At 33.8% G+C, this 25,932-nt stretch overlaps 1 protein-coding gene, 1 long non-coding RNA gene and 1 pseudogene across 2 annotated transcripts; 2 read left to right on the forward strand and 1 right to left on the reverse strand.

Moving 5' to 3' along the window:
* Nucleotides 1-798: 798 nt before the first annotated feature.
* Nucleotides 799-4,299, reverse strand: LOC145580724 (putative disease resistance protein RGA1; annotated as a pseudogene).
* Nucleotides 4,300-6,111: 1,812 nt separating this feature from the next.
* On the forward strand, nt 6,112-8,346 carry LOC145581781 (uncharacterized). Its single transcript, XR_014099677.1, has 3 exons — nt 6,112-7,461; nt 7,628-7,707; nt 7,802-8,346. It is a non-coding gene; the product is annotated as an uncharacterized LOC145581781 (long non-coding RNA).
* A 10,946-nt stretch (nt 8,347-19,292) lies between these two features.
* On the forward strand, nt 19,293-25,247 carry LOC145582863 (putative Rho GTPase-activating protein At5g61530). Its single transcript, XM_081639890.1, has 10 exons — nt 19,293-19,444; nt 20,268-20,382; nt 20,480-20,730; nt 21,127-21,189; nt 21,283-21,301; nt 22,178-22,294; nt 22,406-22,483; nt 22,563-22,807; nt 23,262-23,430; nt 24,792-25,247. Exons 2-10 carry the CDS (start codon nt 20,322-20,324, stop codon nt 24,938-24,940), a joined length of 1,152 nt encoding a protein of 383 aa, XP_081496016.1. The 5' UTR covers nt 19,293-19,444; nt 20,268-20,321; the 3' UTR covers nt 24,941-25,247.
* Nucleotides 25,248-25,932: the final 685 nt, after the last annotated feature.

A 25,932-nucleotide genomic window follows, 5' to 3' on the forward strand; every position in this document is an offset into this window, starting at 1 on the left:
CCTGGACTGTTTAGCTATTTAAAGTCAATTCAGAAACTCTAAATCAGCCTAATAAGCAAGGAAAAAGTGATAAAAGTGTAGTGCAGCAGTCAACTCAACTTAACATACTAGCATATCATTTATTCATTTAACTAAAATAGTGAACTCTGAAGTTCTGAACTAGATCTGAACTGAGGGCACTAATCAGTTTTCATCCGGTTTTTATTATCACCAGCAAAAACAGTGTTTGTTAGTATGTAAGAACAAAACTGCAGGATACAAGCTTTGAGTAACAAAAAGAAAGGGGCTCATCAACAGACACCAAGTCAGCTAACAATTCGCAAGCAAGTAAACAACTGAGAAAAATAAACTTATTAAAAGGCATTGTGAAACTTGTACAGAAAAGTTGTAATTCAAAGGGGTAGTCGGGTAGAAAACATGCAAAGGGATCATAAAGGAATGCACATACTAAATCAGATAGTAATAGTAAGTTTAGGCCTAGACTTTATTTGCAGATGACAAATCATGCATATCTAACATCAAGGAATTGGATCATCCATTTGATCTGGTTGAAAAAATCATCTATATCAAGTGTAAAATGGAACTGAGATTCTTAGAACTCCATATTCGATTGAGAACACAACAAAGAATAAAGCATGCTAAACTCTAATATAAATGAAAGATGGGCATAATAATTATACAAATAAGGGCAGTTGATTCAATACCTAATAAGAGAGAGAATACTAAGGGAGGGGTTGAAAGGATAATATTTTACCTGTTCACGACATATACGAAGTATAATTGACTGAGAGGGCTCAATTAATTGAATTTAATCAAAGGGATATGTTGAATGTGAGGCCAGTCCTCTCCCGTTGATTCTTGGCATCTCTCCTTGAGGCGTGTTGAACATTTCCCAAGCCGAAAATCTTGGAGTGAAGTGAGCTTGGGCATCCATTCTGGCAGGGATTCTAGTCCTTTACAATCCTCAACAATAAGAATTTGGAGGCCGGCCAAGTATTGTATCCAGTTAGGCAGATTCATCAGCCGTGGGAGATCAGTCAATATCAACATGTTGAGGGAGTGATGAAGGGATGACCATGACTTGCCAATGCCATCCTCTTTCTCATCTTCTTCTGATAAACTCAGATTTTGGCACTTCACAAACCGTAAATCTTGTAAGGAAGTCAGATGCTCCAAATCTCCAGACATAACCCTCCTCAAACTGGGGCAATTTTCAACTTGCAAGAATTGCAAGGAAGATGAGCAGCTACGAAATACATCCCCAGCTTCTCCCAAACTCTTCACCTCCTTGTCACCCCATATACGCATCGTGGCAAGACCCTGAAATGCCTTCGAGGGCAACGAGTTCAGCCATGCCACATTATCTATGTTCACCTCTCTTAATTTGTGACAATCAAATGAGGATGAATATGAGGGAGTAGTAGTACAGCTACTAGTTGCCTTTGCCTTTTCATCTTCAAATTCCTTACTAAGGCTCATTACTATTTGCAGTCTTTTATTGAAAAGCCCGAGATGTATCATTTCTAAGTTGGGGCAGAACAGTTTAGATATCAGGTTTGGGCAACTTTGTATGTATAATGACTTTACATGGGGAAGAGGTATTGGTGCCATGTTGCTGCTATCGGTATCAACATGGAGCTGATCATTATCTCTCACCCTTACCTGGCTTAACCCCAGATTCTTCCATCCTTTCAACTTTGGCAGGCACCATAACACAAGCTTTACAAGGCAGGGAAAGAGCAATAATACTTTTGCACTTGACAGTCCATCTGATACTGAAGCTGTTGGTTCAGTGCTAGCTATGGAAGTAGTATCTTCAATTATATACTCCAAATTCTCCATGTACTCAACTTTGAGGTATTTCAGATGAGGAAGATTTCCAAGGCATGTCAGGCACTCCATATCACAGCATGTAAGTCTCAATCTAATAAGATTAGGAAGAGAGGTGACCAAGTTATTTTCCCTTGCCCATCTTGGCATTCTGATCATGTCATCAAATGCACATAACTCTAAGCCCTTGACATTTGGATGTGGCTGCAACTCTTCCATCAATTTTATTCCCTCCTCATCTCCCCCTCTTCCTTCAAACCTAATCACGATGTTATTGAGATGTGCTTTGCTTCTCAGATATGCTCCTTCCCCTATACCATCTTCCTTAACTTCTGCAGCATTTTCACAGAAATTAAATTTGAGATAAAGGCTACCTTTCAGGTTCTTAATTTTTTAAAGTTCTTCCAGCTGATCAAACCATTGTTTCCAACTTGAACTTGAGTTATCCAACACAAACTCGGTTAGCATGCAAAGGCAAGTCAACTTGCTCATGCCCCTAGGCATATATCTCAGTCTATAGCAACCTGTTATATCCAATATCCGCAGGTTAATTAGCTTCATCAGATCTTTTGGCAACTCTTTCAATCCATGGCACCTACCTAACTTCAAAGTCTGCAAATTATATAAATTTATGATTGATATCGGGAGCTTTTCCAAATCACCATTGTTTGAGAGATCTAGATATCTTAAATGCAGTAGTTCACCTATTGAGTCTGGCAAACTTTTTATACCTGAGTAACTCAAGTCCAGTGCCCTCAAGCACACCCAATTTGCTATTAATGCCTCCAAAGAAGATTGATCTATATTGGCTTTATTATAATATTTGCCAACATAAACATAAGAACGGATATGGTTTTTAGTGGAAAACAATTGTGCACACATATTTGTATGAGCTAGATGCCGAACTTTTTTATCCTTGAAGTCGGTAAGAGAATCTGCAATGCAAACAATCTCCTTTCCTGCTACTTTTTGAGCAATATCATGCATGAGATCGTGTATCTTACAAGAGAGAATCTCACCATAGTCATCATGTTCTACATCTTGAAAAAAGCATCTCCGGAGTAATATAGAAAAATACTCCTCTGCAGCATCCTCCATTCTTTGACCATCATCTAATGGAACAATGTATCCCTGTGCCATCCAAAGGCTTAGTAACAATTTCTTCTTTATTACAAAGTCCTTCGGGAACAAAGCGCAATATGCAAAACAACTCTTCAATGGGGATTCTAGCTGCTGGTAACTAAGCTTTAGTACAGGCATGATGTCATTTTTTCTTTCTTTAAAGTTGCATATTCCGATCGATTGAAATGATAGCCACATAATCTTGTCTTGACCATACAAAAGACTTCCAGCCACTCTTATAGCAAGAGGGACTCTAGCACATCCTTCAACAATCTCATGACCAATCTTGACAAAATCATCATGGGGGTTAGACTGTTCGGATCCAAATGCCGTCTTTTTGAACAAACGCCACGAATTCTCCTTTGACAAGCCTTGCAACACATGTGTCGGACCATCTCCTATAACTCTTGCTGTTTCATGAGAGCGTGTGGTCACCACAATCCAACTTCCCCTCTGATCTCCAAGCAAAAATTCTACCAACTTAAGCCAATGATTGCGATTCTCAGTCCATACATCATCTAAGACAAGCAAGTATCTATTACTAGCAAGTTTTTCTCGAAGTTGGGTTTGCAGCCAATCTTTGCTAGAACCCTCATGCTTCTGACCCGTAGCTGAAGCCAAAATCTGACTGAGGATCTGCTCTACATTTAACTGATTCTGATCATGATCAGAGACACAAGTCCACAACCTCGACGGGAATGCACTTTTGACCCTTGCATCATTATACACAAGTTGGGCAAGAGCAGTTTTCCCCAACCCACCTATTCCCACAATGGTAAGGAAAGAAACATCCTGTTGAACATGAGAATCAACCAAAAAACCTACGATCTTCTCCACATCATCCTCTCTCCCAATGATATTACCCTCATACACATAAGAACAAGTCTCCTCCCTTCTCCTTCTTATAGATTGAGAGTCAACACTAAAGCCAAACTGATTATGATTAATGGCAATAGCATCCAACTTCTTCCTAATCTTCTTTACCCCTTGAGACATATTGTAAGCAACCCCAAGTGAATTGTAACGAGAAAAGAAAAGACGCACCTTTTTAGAGGCTTTCCCACTCTCCTTGAGCTTCTTTTGCTCAGCGAGAGTGATAAACTCATCGAGCAGATCGTCAGCATCATAAACTGCATCCTTGAGCTCCTGAATCCAGAGTTCGGCTTCATGGGAGACCTCTTGTTTGATCTCAGCATCACGGAGCACAGCCTTAACAGTGGAGACAGTGCGTTGGAGATCGTCAAGTTGGGATTTGTAGCCAAAGATGGAGCACATCTCTTTCAGTTCTGAACATTGCAGGGCTGCAAACAGAGTTTGAGCAACAGACAGTGTTGTTCCCAAGTCCATATTTGGTTGCAAAAGTAAGCAGAGGAATGTGATGGGTTGATGCTAGATAGCTGAACTACTAGGAGATAATTGTGGACTAGTTTGTGCCCTATATAACTCAGTACAGTATGAAGAATCTCGGATTTTTTTACTGAAGAACACGTTGATAGTACATATTCAAGATTGAATAATACAAAAAAAAAAGTATTAAGCACTGCCATAGATTTATTAAAACAAAATTAACACCGATAATCGGTTCCTCGTGCTTGTTGCTTTATGTTTATATAATTAATTTCCTCTTCAATTATGAAGTTGGGTGTAGTAATATAAGATTACTTCTAGATAACTCCACCAGAGTAGTTCTCAACTTCTCATGGCCACATTCACTGGTTCTAGCCTTTGAATACATACTGTAAATTTGTAATTCTCATGAGTCATGGAATGCATATACTCCCTCTGTCACTTCTTGTGGCTCAGTTGTCCTGTATTCTATTTAGGGTCGTTCCTAAAACATTGTCCCATTTCTATTTTTGATCATGGGGACCACAACTTACTCTCATCATCTCATGAACAAATTATACATTTGGCCCCACCACTTTAATCTCTTAATCAACCCTTCACCCGACCCGACCCAATTCAAACCGACTTAAAAAATATCTGATTTAGATCTCGCCTTGCGTAGACATAATAATTTAGCATGACTCAAGTTTAAAAATAGACCCGACCCGATCTCACTGAACCCATCCGAACACTCAAATAAAATATATTATTGGGTCTCAACTATCAGATTAAACTTTTGATTGAGTTGGTCCTCTAACATGATATCAGAGCTAGCGTGATATAAAGGTCACGGGTTCGAATCTCATCCACCCCCCACTTTCATGTGGAATATTAAGCGTTGGGTATGAGAAGGGCCCATGCTGCATCCACATTTCTAGCCCAAACGGCCTCTCGTGTGAGGAGGCGTGATATAGTATAAAATATATTCCTGAACTTTAACCATCAGGTTGAGTTGGTCTTCTAACAAACATTTCTACGATTCTACCTTCAAGTTTGGATAATGTAGCACCACAAATGATACGAGGTAATTCATGAGCAACTAAGACGGTTAATAAATAAAGAAATTCAAATTTAAGGGAGATAATGCATATGAATGTGAACTCAGCTGGAATTAATAAAAAAGAACTTCAAAATTTAAGAGAGAAAATACCTATGAATGCGAAATCAGCTGGAAATTGGCTATGCATGTGAGTGATGTGACATCAAAATAATTTTGAGTTCTAGATATTGCAAAACTAACCGATTTCCGGTTGTTTAGCAAGGTCTAAAAGTCAAATCTGTGAGATTTCGCTACTAATGTACGATTGTGTAGTTGATGGGTGAATTCTAGGAAGAAAAAAGATCTTAGTTGGATGAACTATATAATGTGTATCAAATTTGAAGGTGGATGTTAATTGAGTCGAACACTATAAGAGGGGGGTGAATTGTGAATTGTAGATGAGTTTCTTCTAACTAGTTTTGCATAATATTAAAACAGAATGTAAAAAACTTGCACAGCACACAGTATTTTACGAAAAAACCTTCAAGTAGGGGTGAAAGTGATATGGACAAAAACCGAAAACCGAACTCGGTTTGGTTTTTTTCGGTTTTCGGTTTGGATCGGTTCCAAAAAATTGAAACCGAAATATTTCAATTTGGATTCGATTTGGGGCTTTCAAAAACCGAAAATTGAAATCCAAACCGAAGTTTTAAAGCCTAAAGATTCTCAGCCCATATATCCCCTACATATATATAGCAAAACCCTAAATTTTTTACTTCCCCTTTTTTACTCTTCTCAGTTCTCCTTTCCGCGACCTTCCTCTGTTCCTCACCAAAACCCTAATCCTCCATTAATCCCTCAACACCTCACTCACTCCGGCCACCTCTTCACTAACTCCGGCAACCACTTTCCTCAGTACGTATCTCACCACCACCTTCCTTAGTTCAATAGTTTGTGTTTGTGCTCCCTCAAGTCACGGTTTCTCAAAGCCGCTCATGTTCTGATGTTCGTCATCACCACGACACCACCTCCCTCAGTCCAATCACCACCTCCATCACTCCTTCAGTCACGGTTTGTCACCTTATTCCACTGCTACTCGTGTTCACCGCCGCTCGTGTTCACCGCCGCTCGTGTTCGCATTCAATCACCACCACCATAAATTTTTTGGGTTATCCTTGATTTTTTTTTAAAATTATCTTTTATATAATCTATAGTTGTAGATGTTACTCTTGTAATCGATACAATTTATTAATTATTATAATTGTGTTAGTGTATTACTTCTTTTTTTTACTATTTTTTTTTAGATCTATTCATTATAATTTGACTGTTTTTTTAAAAAATTTATTTTTCTTCAACAATATGGAAAAATCCCCTTAAAAGTTCAGTTTTCGGTTTAAAACCGAATTAGGTTTTTAAATTTCGGTTTGGATTGGTTCGGTTTCAAATCTAGTTCGGTTTGAAAAATTCAAAACCGAATTAATTCAGTTTGGATTCGGTTTAGGTCAAAATCCAAACCGAATACCGAACTTTCACCTCTACCTTCCATGGCCCAACTGGAAGTAAAACCTTGACCCTCTTAGAGATTTCCAACGCCAAAACACTTCATTATAATAGGGCAAACACACTTGTTACAATATATTATACTCAGACCTAAACTCACAAGTTTCAGACTAAACTTGCTACACAGTAGAACCCTATTCTACCCAATCTAAATCCCTGACTTAGATTCACTCCGTACTCCCTGAGTACTTAATCTCTTAGCTTCACTAATGAAGCCTACACAAACAGTATGCAAATATAATTCACTCACCCAAAACCAAAACTATAGAAACACTTGACTTTTTGGATATGAAAGGAAAGGTACACATGGAATCCGAAACTAATATGACAAAGTATAGACTTGGCAAAGTTACACAATTAAGCCCTCTTCAGATTCTTCATGCATAAACTCACAAGTTTTATAAAATGTGAATGCTACTTTTTGTACAAGATGAACTCATATAGTAAGTAGGGTTTTCCAAAAGATAGATTTTATTAAATCAGCCGATTTAACAAAAACGCGTTTTAAGTAAATCATTTTCGTAAAGAAAATCTTTTTAGAAAACAGAAAACAAGTGACGGTGTAAGGACTGAAGATGTTGGTGGTAAGTTTTACTCTTATTGCTCATATATATTATTACTTCTTTTAGCATATTATTTTCTCATTGAATGACTTAAGGATTGAAGAACTTGATTCTTTTTCAATTCCTTCGAGTTGACTGTAGTACCTACTGATAATCTACCACATACTGATGATGTAACGGGACACAGAAGGAAAATTACAAAAGAGGAAATTCTTGAGAAGATATCTAAGGGAAAGACAATAGTTGAAGCTGCAAGTGAATTTGGTGGTATGTTTCCATTGTCAATAGTGGGATTTGTTAGGTTTTTGTATTTATTCTTAACTTACTCAGCCCACATTGCTGCTAATCATTTTTTATACAGTATCACGGTCTACTGTGAAACGCAAAATGAAGGAATTTAATTTGCCATGGCAAAATTTTTGTAGCCGAAAGGAACTGCACTAAGGTGATTAAAACCAGCAACATAAAAATATATCAAATGTTGCTGCTTACAACCAGCATATACAAGAAGATGAAGGATCACATTCACAAAAGCAACTGCAACTGCAACTACAAGGAGGGGAAGGGTCAAATGTTTCCACTTACTGCCAGCAAACAAATACGGTTGAACATGTTGGAACTGTCAGACTCAAGGCTGCCTACAAAGGAGATGCGGTGAGGATTGATTTTCCTAGGACTTCCAATGTTAATGAACTTAATGAGATACTGAGCCAGAAGTTTAGACTTGAGGAGAACAAATTTAAGGTCTTGTATCCTGATGTAGACAATGAACTGATGTTGCTGACAGATATGGATGACTTGAGATATGCTTTTGGCCTGGGCGTGCTACAAGTTTAGGACAGAACTTTGTCAGATTAGTAGTTGAGGATAAGTGATTGATGTAAATCATGTCATTTGGAGACTAGATTTGGTTTGTCATTTTTTTTTTTTTTTTGGGGGGGGGGGGGGGGGGGGGGTGGGGGGAGGTTTGTTGCTCTTTGTTAGTTTGAATTTTTGAAACCTTGAAGTCATAGTGTAGTGGTTCACGTCATCACCCAATGTTTTACCCTGTCACCAAAGTTCTCTATGTAACATAGCTCAGTAGAGTCTGTAAAGTCATTTTTGTATAAAGAACAAAGGTGGATGAGTGAAATGAATATATTCCAATTGGATAAAGAACCGTTGAACAGAATACATTTTTTGATGGGTCGAATTGAATATACAAAGCTTACATAGATGCATGATAATGTCCATTGCTCAACATGTATGGCATCTCAATAGAAGTCCCCTGAGGGAGGGAAGGTTATAGACTTAGGCCTAGTTTAGTTAACCTAATTTTTGCTTATCTGGTCTGATCTGATTTGGTTTGATTTGATCTGATCTGGTCTGGTCTAGTCTGATCTTATTGTCTGATTTGACCAAATTTTGACTTTAAGTGTACGATAATCTGTAAGGTAAAAATCTATCAAGTGGGATCTTGTTAGATTCGTAATAATGTGCATTATTAATATGATTTTCATAATTATTTTAATTACAAAATTAAATAATTTAACGATAAAAAATTACACATAAAACGATGATCTGATTTGAACTTATTTTTTCTGATCTGATCTGAATTAATTTTTTCTAAAATAAGGTGAACTAAACAAGGCCTTATAGCAGGGTAATGATAAAATGGACTTTTAGATATAAGCTAAAACGAGTTACTACTGAGGATTATTCTACTGTGTCATTTTTCAAAAAATGACACCATAAGATGATGATGTGTCAGATTATAAATGGTCAATTTTTGATTTATTTTTAAAAGCCTAAATGTATTATACATGTATATTTAATTGTAAATACATGTATTTTTTTAACAATACATACGTAATTATAGTTTTTTAAATTCTATTTTTATCTTTTTAAAATCATTTTCGAAAAATTAAATTATAATTAAAATTTAGAAAATAAAAAATTCATCATTGTTCAACAATGTTCTTCATTCATGTCATAGATTAACCACCCATTCCCAAAATCATTGTTATTTGTTAAAGTATACTCAAATCCGGCCTAAAATCCTCATTAAAATTCATAAATGAATTGTGTTGTAGAGTTTCGTTTTTTTTAATTTTGATTTTTAGGTTTTGTTCATAAAAAAATCTCAACAACAATCTCATTTTTAAGTATTTGTTAAAGAAGAATTATATGCATAGGTGTTTTGCAATATCATAGTGGTCGGCGGCATAGTGATTTAGGTTGAATGATTGGCGTTCTTCCAACTGTGTAATCGGAGAAGATGACCATTTTTTTTTCTTTTCGAGTCCCATCAGTTTGATTCGCAGAAATTAATTAATTTTTCGCAAACTTGTTTGTGGATTAGGTAGTGACCTAAACTACTTTTGGTCATTACATATAAGAATTATATACTCTGTTTGTATTTAAGGCATTTACCTATGTATACTTTGGGCATGACCTCATAATTATATACAAAACCGTAGCATTGATGGCTACAAATCTACAATCAGGGGGTCAAAGGTATAAAGTAGGAAAGAATATCTACAGCCAACTAATTTACAAGTATACAAGTCATAGGCTATAAACTAGGAAGGAAAATAATAGACCTAACTAATTCACATTTACAAAGATATATACAATATATTTAGCATACAATATATTTAACACTTCCTAACATAAATCATAATGGTTTATTGACGGAAGGTATATCAATTATTATTATTATTACCGAAATTTAACCTACTATTAAATATCGGTTATAATCTTATAATTTATTTTATAATAACCAAAATTATCCCTATTTAATATATTAGTTATTTTTCATTCAAAAAAATATATTAGTTATTATCCTATAATTAGTTTAATATTGTAATTAACAGAATTTATCCTATTTTAAATTATGTTTAATAATTCTGTGAATGAATAAAAATAGAATGTTTAATTCATGATAAAATTTATGTTGTAATATAATTGTGTCGATAAAAATGATAATAATAATAATATCACTATTTTAACTAAATAGGAGAAATAAATTAATACTAGACAGTAGACATGACCTAATATAATAAAATTTATATAATTTTCTTACTTTATATAAGATGGTTGAATATTTGTTTTAAAAATGAAAAGAAAATTATGTAGCGTATTTACATTATATAACACGGTTCCATATTTATATATTTGTACTCCAGGTAATGACCTAAACATTTATAAGTCATAACATTTTTATTTAATGTTATTAATTAGTGTATCCCCGTTCTTAAAGTATCAATTGGAAGTCTAATTGATGTTAGTTTAACACTTTATAAATGAAAATGTTATCATCTTTAATTCATAGTTGTAACACTTTCCTAAAATAGATTTGTCACAATAGTTCCAACACACTATAAAAGGAAGGTTTGGGGGATTTTTCTCTGTGACTGGCCACAACGTGTGGCTGGGGTTACTCGAGTTACTCGGTTAGGGGTGACTTGAGTTAGTCTTGACCGAGTAACCCTTCAAGTAACCCCTAACCGAGTAACCCCTGACCAAACCCCTCAAGTAACCCCTAACCGAATATTCCCTCGAGTAACCCCTTAAGTAACCCATGACCGAGTAACCCTTGATTGAGTAACCCCCAGAACGAGTAACCCATGACCAACCCCTCAAGTAACCCTTGATTGAGTAACCCCTGATCGAACCCCTCAAGTAACCCTTGATTAAGTAACCCCTGATCGAACCCCTCAAGTAATTTCTGACCGAGTAACTCGAGTAACCCCTAACCGAGTAACTTGAGTAACACTGGCCACACGATACAACCAGCCACATATAAAAATTTGTGTTCAAATTGAAGAATGTATACTATTAATTCCAAATATAAATCATAGTAGGCAATTATATTATCTCAGTGTCATGAAAGACAATTAACAAGTTTGATCTTATTAGATTTCTTTTATGATAATTTTTCAAAACATCAACTTTTTTAAAATTTTACTTATACGTAGCCAAAGTTATTAATGGTCAAAGATGTTCATTGGAGACCATACAAATGTAAAGTGAATCGAAACATTTAGGAATTGAGGGATTATATCCTCAAAATCTTAAGAACATAATACATTCAATGCAGCTAGTCCTTTTTCCCAACCATAATAGTAGTAGTAGTAGTAGTAGTAGTAATAATAACATCAACTAAAAGGTAATGACCTTTATTTTGTTATCCCATTACCTGAATTTGTTATTTAAAACAATTTTTTACTCCAATAAAACTTATTAAATAATTGTCTTTCATGACACTGAGATAAAAAAAAAAAATTGCCTACTATGATTTATATTTTGAAGTAATCGTAAACATTCTTTAAAACTTGAAGCGTTCATCATTATTAGACTCTATAAATAACATGTACATGATTATTCTATTTATGTGATTATATATATTTTTTAAAAGAAAAAACTGCAATACTTCCTCTATTTCTTTATAGTTATAACATAAACTTTATCACGGTAGTTAAAAAAAGTGGACCTCACATGTTATAATACATTTAAAATGGGATTAAGAGGTTGTTAAGAGCATAATCAAGTGGGTCATGAGTTTTAGATAAATGTAATAATACAATTTTCACCATAAAAACCTAGCTTCCTATTATAGTGTATTGCAACTATTGTGATAAATCTATTTTATGAAAGTGTTGTAACTATAAAATAAAGATAGTAATATTTCCATTTATAAAGTGTAAACTAATACCTATTAGATCATTAGACATTAAATTCATACTTTAAAAAGGAAATGCACTAACTAAATAACATCAAATAAAAATGTTATGACTTATAAAAGTTTAGGTTATTACTTGAAATACTTATAGATAAATATAGTAAGCTACATATATCTTTTTTATGTTTAAAACAAATATTCGACCTTCTTATATAAAGTAAGAAAAATACATATATTTTATTATATTAGGTCATGTCTAGTATTAATGTGTTTCTCGAATTTGAATTAAATAGTGTCAGTATTTTCATATTTATCGACACAATTATATTGCAATATAGATTTAATAATGAATTAAACATTCTATTATTCATTCTCAGAAGTATGAAACATAATTTAACATAGGATAATTTTTGTTAATTAAAATATTAAATAAATTTTAGGATAATAACTGATATAAAATAGGTATAATTTTGGTATTATAGTATTTAAAATAAATTGTAAGATAATAATTGATATTTTTAGTAGGATAAATTTCGGTAATTATAATAATAAATAAATTCTTAGGATAATTTTTTCAAAAAATAAAAAAATAAAAAAATTCTTAGGATAATAATTGATATACTTTCCGTCAAAAAAAAACCCACTACCAATTATTTATGAAAGTTTTAAATATATTGCATGTTATATATATGGTATATATCTTTGTAAATAAAAAATAGTTTTATTGATTCATAATTATATACAAATCTGTAGCTTAACTAAAAGCTACAATCAAGGGGGTCAAAGCTATAAACTAGGAAAGCATATCTACAACCAACTAATTTACAATTATACAAATCAAAAGCTATAGACTAGGAAGGAAAATAATATATTAACTAATTTACATTTACAAAGATATATATAATATATTTAACAATATATCTAAATGGATCTAAATGGAAGTAACTAAAACTACAATCTTAAGACTCCATAAATAACGTGTAAATAATTGTGGATTGATTGTGCTTTTATGTTATATATATATTCTTTAAAAAAATCTACATATTATTTATATAATTACGTCATAATATATTTTCACGTAATGCCCAAAGTAAACATAGGTAAATGCCTTAAATACAAACAGAATATATAAAACCCTTATTTCCTATGTAATGACCTAAAGTAGTTTAGGTCATCACCTAATCCACTAACAAGTTCAAGAAAAATTAATTAATTTTTCTTGATCAAACTAATGGGATTCGAAAAGAAAAAAAAAAGGGTCGTCTTCTCCGATTTCCAGTCGGAAGAACACTAATCATTCAACCTAAATCGCTATGCCGCCGACCATCTATCGTGATATTACAAAACACATATGTGGGTAATTCTTCCTTAGCAACTGAGATTGTTGTTAAGATTTTTTATGAACAAAAATCTAAATTCAAAACTGAAAAAATAAAATTGTAAAACAATTTCATTTACTGGAAAAAAAAAAACCGAAACAGAACAACACAATTTATTTATGAATTGACAATTAACAATGATTTTGGGGATGAGTGCAGTGGCTAATCTATGACATGAATGAAGAGCACTGATGAACATTGAAGAACAATGATGAGCAATTTAAATTTTTTTATTTTTTAATTATAAGTATAATTTCGAAAACTAATTAGTTTTTTAAAAATAGATTTTCTAATTTATAATTATGTAAATCTAAAATAATATATGTATTAAAAAGAATACATAATATATATACAATTTTAATACGTTATGAACATTGAAAATTATTCAAAAAGAAAATCAAAATACTAAATATGGGCCAATCAAATTTCGCCACGTAAGCAAATTGTGGTGCCTTTTTTGAAGAATGACATTGTAGAATTTTTATACTACTGAACGTATCCAAACATTTGGTTAAAGTGGAGCAAAATTCCAAGGCTATTCAGTATTCATACTGTTCGTGTTTTTCTTCATATCATGGCTTGCAGATTTTAGCGTATGAATCCCTCATCTGAATTTCCAAGCCAAAAGGTGCTTAAATAATTGTTCTAATGAAGAAGTTGTTGGAATTGAAATAAAGGTGTTTTTAAGGCTACATAATAGAAAAATCTATATTATAATTATAGAGTCAGTTAATGAGGTTTCTCCAAAACCTCAATACTCAACTCTCATTTTTTTTTTTTTTTTTTTTTTAACCTCCCTTTAAGTAACTTCCATTATTTTTTTTAAAAAACTTTCGTCTTTCCTACGGAGTATTATTTTTCCTTTCTAAATATACATGTTACATGTATACCGTGCGCTAGCACGGATACACTCTAGTAATGAATAAATAAATTAGTTAATAAGAAACAATGAATCGTCTTATTGTGGCAATGCAATACCACAACCTTGAAAACAAGATTTGGTGTGACCAAGAGTAGAAAAAAAGCTCACAAGAATGTTGAATTTTGAATACTCATATCACAGGATGGTGAAGAGTTGATGAATAAAAGAGATAATATTCAAGAGGTTAAATTTAAAGGTAATTTAACTTTTATGTAATTTCCTTGTAGCTCCTCAAAAGAATGATATAACATCAAAAAATTAATGCATTACAAGTCATTAATCACTAAGGAAACTAGTAATATAATTGCATAAAAAAAACTAAGGAAACTAGTAACAGTAGTCGAAAGGGAGAAATGACAAAACCAGGCCAACTTTGATTTTAAGAGCTTGTTTAGCATAATAATCAGCCTAGTCAGCACTCCTCTTCTGGCAAAGATGGGCATGCCGCTATATATCCATGTTGTGGATTAAACTGATCCTAAACCACAAATCGCTCATTACTCCATACTTATCTTCTAAAGCTTGATGAGAAATGTATGATTATAGTAAGTGGTTTGTAAAGGGTAAATTGGAAAAAAATTATTTGGTGAGAAATTATTTATTTGGCTGGATGTGTATATAATTGTTGGATCAACAAAAAAAAATTAAAAAAAAATAAAAAAAAACATTAAAGGTTTATTTTTCAAAGAGATTTGTATAATGGTGATGTATCTTAGAACAAGCCTCTTAAAGGTTTGTTCTATTATAGATGCCCTAATGTCGCAAATATGTCATGGCAAACAGAAGTGGATTAGCTTAAGTCCACAATAAACATGGAAGGTCACAAATTATGAAATTATGGAGGGAAAACAAGGGTAGCTCATGTTCATCATAACATTAATTTAAATTCCTGCAAGAGTTAAAGAAGAATGTCATGTTTTATCTTCTCCGTCCCAAAAATAAATACAACATTTTGACCACAAAAAATACTCTATTTTTCTGTCAAAATGTTACACTTAGGCTCCGTTTGTTTTGATAGAAATTATTTTTCTTGGAAAAGTATTTTTCAAGGAATATAATTTTGAATGAAAACATAATTGTAAAAGTATAAAACACATTTTCCTTTGTTTGTTTGATGATGGAAAACCTAAGTGGAAAAGGAAATGAAAGTAAAAAGGAGTTGAGGGATGGAAGGAGTGAATAAGGAGATTAGGATGATGGAAAATGTGGCATACTTCGATCTAAGAAGGAAAATAGTTTTCCTATTAAATACATAAATTTTCCACCCTTTTTTTATAGCTAAATTTTCCATCCTTGTGAAAATGGTTTTTTCTCCGTTTACAAAACAAAGGAAAATGGGAAAATGATAGAAAGTCATTTTTTTAGTAAAATGTTTTCCTCTAAGACAAACGGAGCCTTATTTTGAGACGTAGGGAGTAATAATAGATGTCCTCCATAATTATAAAGTCACACCCATATTTACTAACCAGACATATCATTGACAAATGATTTCCTCCTCAAATATGTACTTCCCCTATCACCTAAAAGTCATAAAATCGCGTGAATTCACTAAAAAAGGTGAGTGGAGATGCATCCAACATATCAACTTTTATGTATCACCCCATTCAACTCTTGCCCGAGATCTGTAAATAATAGATATTACTAAAGACTTAGGATGCGTTTTCTTCAACTTCTTTTTTGTTGATCTTAAGTGTCCTAACCTGACCTAACATGATAAACCCTGACATTTGAATGTTGTGTCAGCCTTGATAAGCTCTTATTTGACATGACTAGAATTGATGAACCCTCAAATCTTATTAAATAACTTGAGACTTATAAAAAATAACTTGAAGAGAACTCACACTTAGGGTGCATTCAATTCAACCTATTTAATCACTCTAGTATCTGTTTCAGAAACAATCAAATCAAATTAGAAAAATTCAAATTTAATTTAAAAATTTCAAATCGGATCAAAGCAAATAAAAAAAATAATTGCAATAAGAATAATTTAGATCAAATAAGTAAATTTTAGATCAGCGCAAATCAAAAAAAATTTCAATCAAATCAATTCACAAAAATTGACCATCAAAAGCGTTCAAATGCAATCCACTATCCATTTACCGCCTATATAAAAGGCGCTAATCAATGTCCCTTTCAAATTATATTAAAATCTGCTCTTCTACCCTCTTTTCTTTGCCTTTTGTGGGCTTGATACACAAGCTAAGGGGAAAGAAATAGTAGAGGGAAACTTGTTAATAGGAATATGTATAGAGCCCACTTTGTGTAGTAAGTAGATAGAAAAAAAATGTTGAAAAAAATGGTGCAAAGAATTAGTGACAACCAAAAATGAAAAAATGAGCAAAATTTTGAGGATAGATGGAGTACTTTTTTAACTTTTGTTGTTCAAGGAATGGTTTTTTTAAAGAAACTACTACGGGTACACATTGATTTTCAATCGGCAGGGAGATTCTATTAAGGGCGGTACAACTTAAGTCTTGAATTACCAATCAATACTAACTATGGAAAAACTTTGAGTCTAAAATTTGTAGCATATAGGTATGATTTGAAAATTAACGAGTGTATCTTAAATCTTGTACTTCTTAGGGATGTGAAAACTGTGAAAACAATATACACATGGCAATAAGTAAAATTCAGCTAAATTTAGAAAAATGACTTAATTAATATAATCCATCTGTCCAATTATATATCACATGTGTAACTAATAATTTCCAATTCCCCAATGATTCATAAAGATGCCGGGCATGCTCTAGATCAGATTCGCGGGTTATGTGTCTCTAGGCCGCTCGCCTCCCCCCAGGGTTATGTAGTCCACGCAAGATCTCCCTCTTGGTAAAATGTACTAGCCTTAAGTTTTAGCCGGCTGATCATTGTTGGAAGTTCTTGATATAAAACAAGAGAGTTGGGAAAAACAAAGAGAGAGAGAAAAAAACAATTGAGAGGAAAAGTCCCACATTGGTTGGGGAATGAGGTTTTTCCTTGTTTATATATTGTAGTGCTTTAACACTACTTAGTTGGGTGAGTGGGAGGTGTGTGTTACTCCACACACACACGCGCGCCGAGCTGGGCCGGGCTCGGGCCCCGGGACTTGGGGAATGCGATGCGCGGGCGTGGGTCCTTGTTATCTTATTCTGAATCCCGTTTTCCCTCTACTGCCTATAAATACTCAGTCAGAATACACAACAATTCGTACCTTTCTCGCTTCTAGTCTACTGCACCGGGAGGTAGCGCGAAATCGTCTTTTAGGTCAGTGGTTCTCCACGATGTGGCTATTGTCGGTTTGGTTCACACATCAAGAGATAAGTCATTTCTGTTTTATTGCTTATTAGAATAACAATCATTTCCTTCTCGACAACGAAAATTTCACTTCTACCCCATTATGAGCGACTTTCACTAAGGTGCTTGGAATTGTTGCGCGATGTTTGGCAATGTATCCACCTTTGTATCTTCTCGTTGCTCAAGGGTAAGTCGCTGACCGTTAATACGGACTTGAGTACCCATTAGGCATTCTTGTGCCGAGGGTTGAGTTGCTAATAAGATGTTCCATGTTTCTGCTTGATGGTCGTTCAATTCTGAAGTTGCTTGATTTTTGCTTCATTGAAGAGCTTGAGACTGAAATTGTCATAAAGTATGAAAATTGATTTTGAAAAGATGAAAACTAGGCTACAACAAAAACTTATGAAACTATGAGTTATATACACAAATAGGTACCTTCTGTTAACTTCTCCATCTAAGGTACTAAACTTTGCTTCAAAGTACTAAACTATGCAAGGAGGCAGTAATTAATGCACAAGAAACGAGAAGCAACTTAATATTCCATTAACAAGAAATTTAAACAACAATCCCAAAATGCAATAGCTCCAATGAAGAGAAAAGCAGGTTATTTAACAACAATGAGAAATTAACTACAGTATAAGATAAAAAGAGTGGGACATATCATTACTGCACATGAAGTACTGCAAGCACATACCTTGAGCAATAAGAGCTTGCTCTAATTTTTCTGAAACTGCTTCATCAACTCCGAACTCCCTCATTGCAGCTGTGTGTAATATCATTTCCTTGATCATCAGTGCCTGTTGAGGTTTTAAAACAAGAATACTTGTAGTATGCTTCATCCGTGTCATCAAGAATAGCCACCTTTTAATCCATATTTTCTAGCAATTCAGTCCCAACAGTCAATTCCAAAGATGATCTAAGGTCACAGGCCTGAATAGAGAGATGTCTTCAAGTCATACTCAACAGAATGATTTTGATTCAAGGACTTTTTTTCAGGGCCAACAATGGGAGGTTTAATTTATATTCATGAAATTAGAGAAAAAGGGAAAAAAAAACAAATAATATCAACCCTTAATGGGATACATATCAAACATAAAATGGGTAACAGAGGATTTAAACTCGTGTTGGGTTCAGGTCAACCTATCTAATAACGGGTCACATCTCCCAATCTCAACTTGATCCATTCAATTAAATGCGAAAAAAACCTTGACATGAACCTGACCTATTTAATAAACACGCAATATAAACCTATATACTTAACTTATTTAATGTTTGATTAATTAAGTCAAATCTTGTTTTAACAACTCACATATCACATTGAGCCTAAGTTCAAGATTGGACTTTAATTAGAACTTTACAATTGTGCAGGGCCTAATTTTTTGTATATTTATAGAATTGTTGAGGTTTATTTGTAAATAAGTTCATGTGTTAGTGGGTCAACCCGACTTCATTATAACCTATTTATAAAAATGGATCAGACGTAAAAGGTAAAATTGTAAAAGGATAAAAATGTTAAAGCCCTACTCTTCGACTATTCCAGGATTCCAGCGCAAATCCAGCCCATCATATCTAGCAAACGTCGTCGTTTAATGTCTTACTGCGCTTACTCTTCCAGTTGTTCAATTTCTTTGAATACTAAAGTTCATGAAAATAAAAGTCCGAATTCAAAATTCGAAAATCCAAAGTTTCCACTAATCACCTTTTTCCCCTCCACCAAATCAACCCTACTTGGTGGCGATTTACTGGATTATTCCATTCTAGCTGCTGGTATTTATTTTTATTTTTATTTTTTGTTTTTCTGAATTTCTTACCTGATTAATCAATAATTCATTTATATTTTTCTCGATTTCCGTGATTGTTGAAGATTTTAGCAAGAACCATTTGTAAAGAAAGAAATTTACAGAAAATAAAAATTGTTTTTTTGCTATTCAAGTTTTTTTTTTTTTTTGATATATTGTTCCTATTGAATTACATGTTCTAGGTTAGATGATGTTATGAAATGGGTAGAAGTTTGTATCCTGTATTAGTTGATAAATTTCTCTTTTTAGATGTTATTATTGGAGTCAAAAAAAGTTCAAAATTGTTGTGTTTGATCTAGTGTTATTGAATTCACTAATTGCTTTTAATCTAGTTTTAGTTTTATTGTTATTGGATTGTGGAGATGCTGAAAATAGGTTTTTGTGAGCGATCGGTGTCGAAAAGAAATGAATTCTTGAGTTAGGGCCTATAGGTGGTTGAACAAGAATTGGACCCAAAATGATCATGTTGAAGTTTCCAGTACCAAAGCTATTTGTGACGGTTAATCTTTGCTTGTGGTTGAACAAGTAGGAATAGAATTAATTGGCCTAGTGGAAAAAAGATAAGGGCATATGGCTAATGTGGAATTATAGTATTTACACATATTGCAACTGTTTTAGACTTTTAGGAAATTTGTCTTTGATTTTTTCGACAACTTGTTTTGGGTTAGTAAGAGGTAATTGATGAGCCATCGGTTAGGAGTACATTTGTTTGGGATTGGAGGAGGTACTGAACTAAGTATTGATTTAGGATGAAGTCAGCATGTGTTGATATTTTGGGTGTGTTATGACAGGTTCAGCTAATAACACGCGTGGGTAGGTGTACGTGTCTTTTGGGTTGAAACTCAATGCCTTCTATGATATCTCCTCAGTGGCAAGACAAGGCTAGTGGGTTTTTTTCTGCCTCAGGTAGATTCTGTTCTATTAAACTTATAGATTTAAAGTGTGGTGTTGTTACGTGACTAAGTGTTAGATTGGAGTAATCATGATCGATTTTGCAATATAGGGGTTAAACTAAAGGAAGCTGGGAATCAGGCTGGATCTTTAGCTAAGGATGCAAAAGAGAACGTGGTTGATGCAGCTGAACGAGTTGGTTCTGTCGTTAAGAGTAAATGGTCACTATTCCAGCAACCATCTACTAAGCAAGCTGTGCAGGAGCGGTTTCTTTCAGCTGCTGCTTCAACAAGCTTTTTCTTAAGGAAAGGAATCTCTGAAACTAAAGACAAAGTTTCTGTAGGAAAGATAAAAGTTGAGGAGGTATCATGATGTGTATCACTTTCTTATGCCTTTCTATCATTTAGTTCTAGCAATTGATGTATACTTTGTACTAAGATTTTTTTTGTCTTTTGGTAATATCTGCTTGTGCTAAGGTGGTGAGCTTATCTTGTAGCATTGCACTCTATTATGGGATAAATTGAAGCTTAGGCCGTCATATATTTACAAGTTGCAGCTTACTGAATGTTAATATTCATTTAGTTTCTATAAGACCAATCTTGGACAAATGAAGCCTATTTTATTTAGCTTATACTATGTGAACCAGGTTTATTTGTTGCTGCAAATCTTTTACTCTAGTTTTAGGATGTGTCTTTGGTGTTTCAAGGTATTATAATCTACTTATCATTTTATTGACGTCATTTCATGGCAATTCTGCAGGTGGCAAAGAAAACTGCTCAAAGAAGTAAATCCTTTATATCAGATATTGAAAGATGGCAAAAGGTTTAATTCTCTAGTTGTTTTTTAATTCAGGATTGGGTTTTTAGGTAAGGCTTTCAGAATCTTACCTTCAATTGTTTTTCTGTTTTCTTGCAGGGTGTTGCAAGCAGTGATGGTATGCATTTATCTTCATTACTTTTAGTTGTTTTTTTATTTTTTATTTTACAATAATCTGTCTGTGCTGCCTAATACATTCAGCTTTTCCTTGTAGATTAGTGTTCTTTTTTTTTTTTTGAAGAACTTCAATGTAAGACTGAAGTATGGTAGAGCTTTAAACTTTGGTCTGTCGCTGTCTTAATTTAATACTATGACTGGTTTGTATGTATTACTGATTAATCTAGTAATTAGATCTGCCCTGCATAATTTCATAGTTTGGGTTTATTGGGGATGTCGTGTTAACACTCAAACATAGTATATGGAATCAGAGTGGGAAGCTTCTTTGAGGCTTTGGGCCCCCACTTTTAACGTGTTGAAGTCTTGAAGAAGACTGAGCTTCTGGTTGCATGCTTAAGGACAGGTCACAAACTCACAATATAGGGAAGTGGAAGATTACTGTTTAGTTGTACTGTATTTTGGTTCAATTTAAATGAGCTTAACTCATTAAAAGATAATTTCATCTTTGACTCTCCACTTTGATTTTGGGTGGAGGTTGGAGAATGACCTTAGCTCACTCTTTGGACTTATAAGTAAGACTATTGCAATTTCTGGAGGAGGGATATAGAAAGGAACTTTGATGAGAAAGGTAGTTATGGAAGGGAATTTGTTTTTGAAACATGGGAGGGTGTCTGCTCTAATTACTAATTGTAAATCTTAAAAAAATGATTGTATTATTTTCCTTTTTATCCTACGTATCCTATTTTGAGTCTTCCCAAAGTCGTGGAAACCTTTTGTTTGATTTTTGATAAATAAAGTCATACAAAACCTGGTGTAATTTTTTAGCATTATTGACTATCTAGTATGAGTAAAATTATTAAATATATTATGTCTCCAGTATTTGGAATTGCACTAGAAATTACAGTGCAGCAGCAGCAGCAGCAACAACAACAGCAATCCAGTAGGCCTATTCCCCAGATTTTGGTCAGATGTGCAGATTATCTCATAGCGTCAGGTCATTATAGCCACTTGAGTTATTTTATTTTGTATTTCGGTTGTATTTGTTTTGTATCTACTGGATCAAAAGAGAGGGTTTTTATTTTATTTTCTTCCACTTGTGTTGCAGGGCTTAGTTCACCTTATTTGTTTAAATTGGAGGGAGACAAGAAGGCAATTCAGCAACTTGTTTCATTATACAACCAAGGTTCAACATATTTCTGCTTACTTTAGCCAAAATATTTTCTGACTTCATGATGGTTCACATGTTGACATTTCAATTTCAGAGCCAAATGCATTGCCACCAGATGGCACGAATTCACTTGACATTGCATTCTTAATTAAATGTTACCTTACAAGTCTTCCTGAGCCAGTAACCACTTTTGAGCTCTATGATGAGATCAGAAGTGCTCGTTCGAGTATCAATGTTATTAGGAGTGTGTTAAAGAAGCTTCCTACTGTAAATTACATGACTCTGGAGTTTGTTACTGCACTCTTGCTCCGCGTTAGCCAGAAGTCGGTTCTCAACAAGGCATGAACCACATAACCGCTTTCTACTTTAAATATTTCTTGCCGAGCTTGGCTGATATTTGGCTTCTGTTGATTCATTTTTATATATTCACTTTTAAAAATTCATGTTTTCCTGTTATCCTTATCCTTCAATTCAGCATTCAATACTTAATTAGTTTTATGTACCCAGTATTTCACGTTTTACTCTGACTATTATTTTTCATAAACTCCCATACTTTAAAGTTGTGCTTTCCTGATTGAATGAGTATCTCTGTTGTCCCATTTTATCCTCATATCTCAAATATCTTTTTTTTGCCAAATATTGGTCTTAGTTTTCCATTTGATGACTTTCCTCTTGTATTAGATAATGAACACTAACTGCTGAGTCATTTTACTGAACAGAACCTCACTTTGAATGTAGTATTTCTATTTTCTCTTTGACTTGATGATAACAATTGTCTTTTGGATCTCTACAGATGGATGCTCAAAGTCTTTCTGAGGAAATGGCACCTCTTATTATCTGGCAGAGGGAAAGGAGGCCAGAATCGTATAGGCAGTTCTGGCATCATGAGACTAAAGCTTTCACAAGAAAGAAAAGCGATTTGCCCACTGGGCCCCCTACTTACGGCTCATGGGACATGCTTGGTGAGTAATTGAGTGTCTCTGTTGTGAACATCACTTTGTCTGTTATGGTGCAAGAATTGTCTATTCATGGTTGGAAGTATCTCTAAAGTTGTTTGTTTAAGAGTGACATTATTTCTGATGTTGTAATTAATTGTTTTATGTAATGAACTTCAGCAACTACTATCTGCAGGATGATACCAATTGATTTTTGGTATATAAAATATTGTGATAGATTTTGTGTAGAGATGTAAACTGTTAGATTGGCATTTCAATATTATGTTGAGGGTTAAAGTGAGCTCCTGTATGTTATTAAACTGTCATATTAAGTAAACCTAGATGTGTGCAAGCAGTGCAACACATGAGATGCATAATACCTAGTACATTTTTTGTTTGAACCATTGTTGTCACCCCACTATCTGCTATATCTAAGGGCAACAAGGACTGAATTAGACAACACTAATTTTGTTTAACTTCGTAGACCTTGTGTCATTTATTTTCCTCTTCTCTGTTCTATAGTCTATGTGTGTCATAACAAGAAAGTCTGCAATCATTGTGAAGAGTAGTAATGTTTTGTGAGGCATTGAGTAATGGTATGCACTTTTTGCTTATCTAACATGGTCTTTAGTTGTGATGTCATTTTGGTTTGAGGTGTAATAGATAGGTAACATGGATGAGGTTAGGTGACTTAACTATTAAACTTTATGAAGCAAGCATACTGAAGGCTTGGATGGAGTATGTAGTCAAATAGAATTGATATACACAGATGATAACAAATATTCTAGGTGGTCCTGTAAAGCTGTAATTTATTCTCTGCCCTGAACTCCAGTGATCATTGCCTAGATCCTAGTCCACTTGACAGTGAAATAAGAATTTTTGTTTTTGAAAGTCTGAATACAGATAATTTCATAAGCAATCCTCTTCCTGCTGGAAATGTAGGAGAAACAAAATTACAATTACACTATGTTAAATGTAAAGATTTGGAGGGAAAGGGCAGAAAGGAAAATTGAGGATTATGTTATCTCTTATCTGGAAATAACACGGAGGAGAGGAAGGGAATTGGAGGGATCTCTTAACCTTCACCTTTCAATAATTCGAATCCCTCCATTGATGGAATTATTTTCCTGACACAATATTTAATTAATACGGCTTTTTAGCCTACTTGTAGTCATGTAGATAAGATGCTTACTAAAGCTGGGTTTATGGTTCTGTTTGTTTTTATGGTTCTGTTTGTTTTTATGGTTCTTATTCTTTATTTTTGAACTGGTATTAATTTGGACTTTGAAAAGATAGCACATATAGCAATGCAAACCATTAGTTTGATATGTATTTCTAGCAAGTATAATTGTTCTGACGAATTGCTTGTCTTATATTTCTGGCTTCAGAGGAGAGCGAAGATGAAGAAGATGCTTCATCCCCCATTCCATTGGATGATGGCTTACCCATTGACTTTGCTGCAGTTGAGGTCATTCGGTGCCTCCTAGAGCATCACAACTCAATTTTCACTGATGCCAATGAGACAGTCTGGAGATGATGTTGATGAAGCTGTGTTTCTCTGCTTACAGCTTTGTATAAAGGGTGTCTCTCTCTTGATTCATTGAGGGGGTATCAAGGGGGATCGAGTTGTAGGTTGGTTAATTGTACATATTTAGTATTTGTGTGTGGTGATCCATCTCTGTTGTTTTGTGTGTCTTTCCCTTTCCATGCCCCTTTGCTCATTCTTCTTAGCCATTTTTATGAGTAACACTTGCACAGATTGATTTGTCAATTGTAACATTGGGAATTTGGTATCAGCTTGTATTTTCAGTTTTAATTCCAAAACAATGATCTCTTAGACTCAATCATGATGACAATTAGTAAATGAATTACTATCAGTTAACTATTGTAACCAATGGTTGTAGTTTTTTTATTTTATATATATATATATATATAAAAGTTAAGTTTTAGTATTTTACTACGTAATAGTGATCGTGCTCGAATGGTTTTAAATTTTTAGTGTGTGCTCTGTATACTTATAACATATCTAAATATTTTACTTGTATTAAGGGTTATCTATATACTACTATACTCTTATTTGATACAGAGTACTCCTTCCGTTTTTATATACTTTGCTCCACTTTCCTTTTTCGGTCGTTTTTAAATACTTGCTCCATTTCCTTATTTAGAATGGTTTTATAATATTTAATTCATTTCTCTCACCTAGTGGACTTAACATAAATTATATTTTATTAATTTCAAATTCTCTCCGCAACTTTTGCTTTTTACAATTTTTTATTCTTCAATCTATCCCGCTATCTCTATATTTTATTATTTTTTCCAATTTATCTTAAAACTCCGTGCATGGAAAAATGGAGCAAATATATAAAAACGGAGGGAGTATATTTCAACAATACACTAGTGGGTTTAAAAGTGTGTCAAAGATGCTCTACCTGCCCAAAAACATGGTCTTTGGCCTAGTTTTAGCTTTTGGTTCCTAGAAACTCCCTTAGAAGCTTGGCCAAACACATTCTAAGTCTCTAACCATTA

Source organism: Chenopodium album, chromosome 15 (genome assembly GCF_948465745.1).
Source record: "Chenopodium album chromosome 15, dcCheAlbu1.1, whole genome shotgun sequence".
NCBI classification, from domain to species: Eukaryota; Viridiplantae; Streptophyta; class Magnoliopsida; order Caryophyllales; family Amaranthaceae; genus Chenopodium; species Chenopodium album.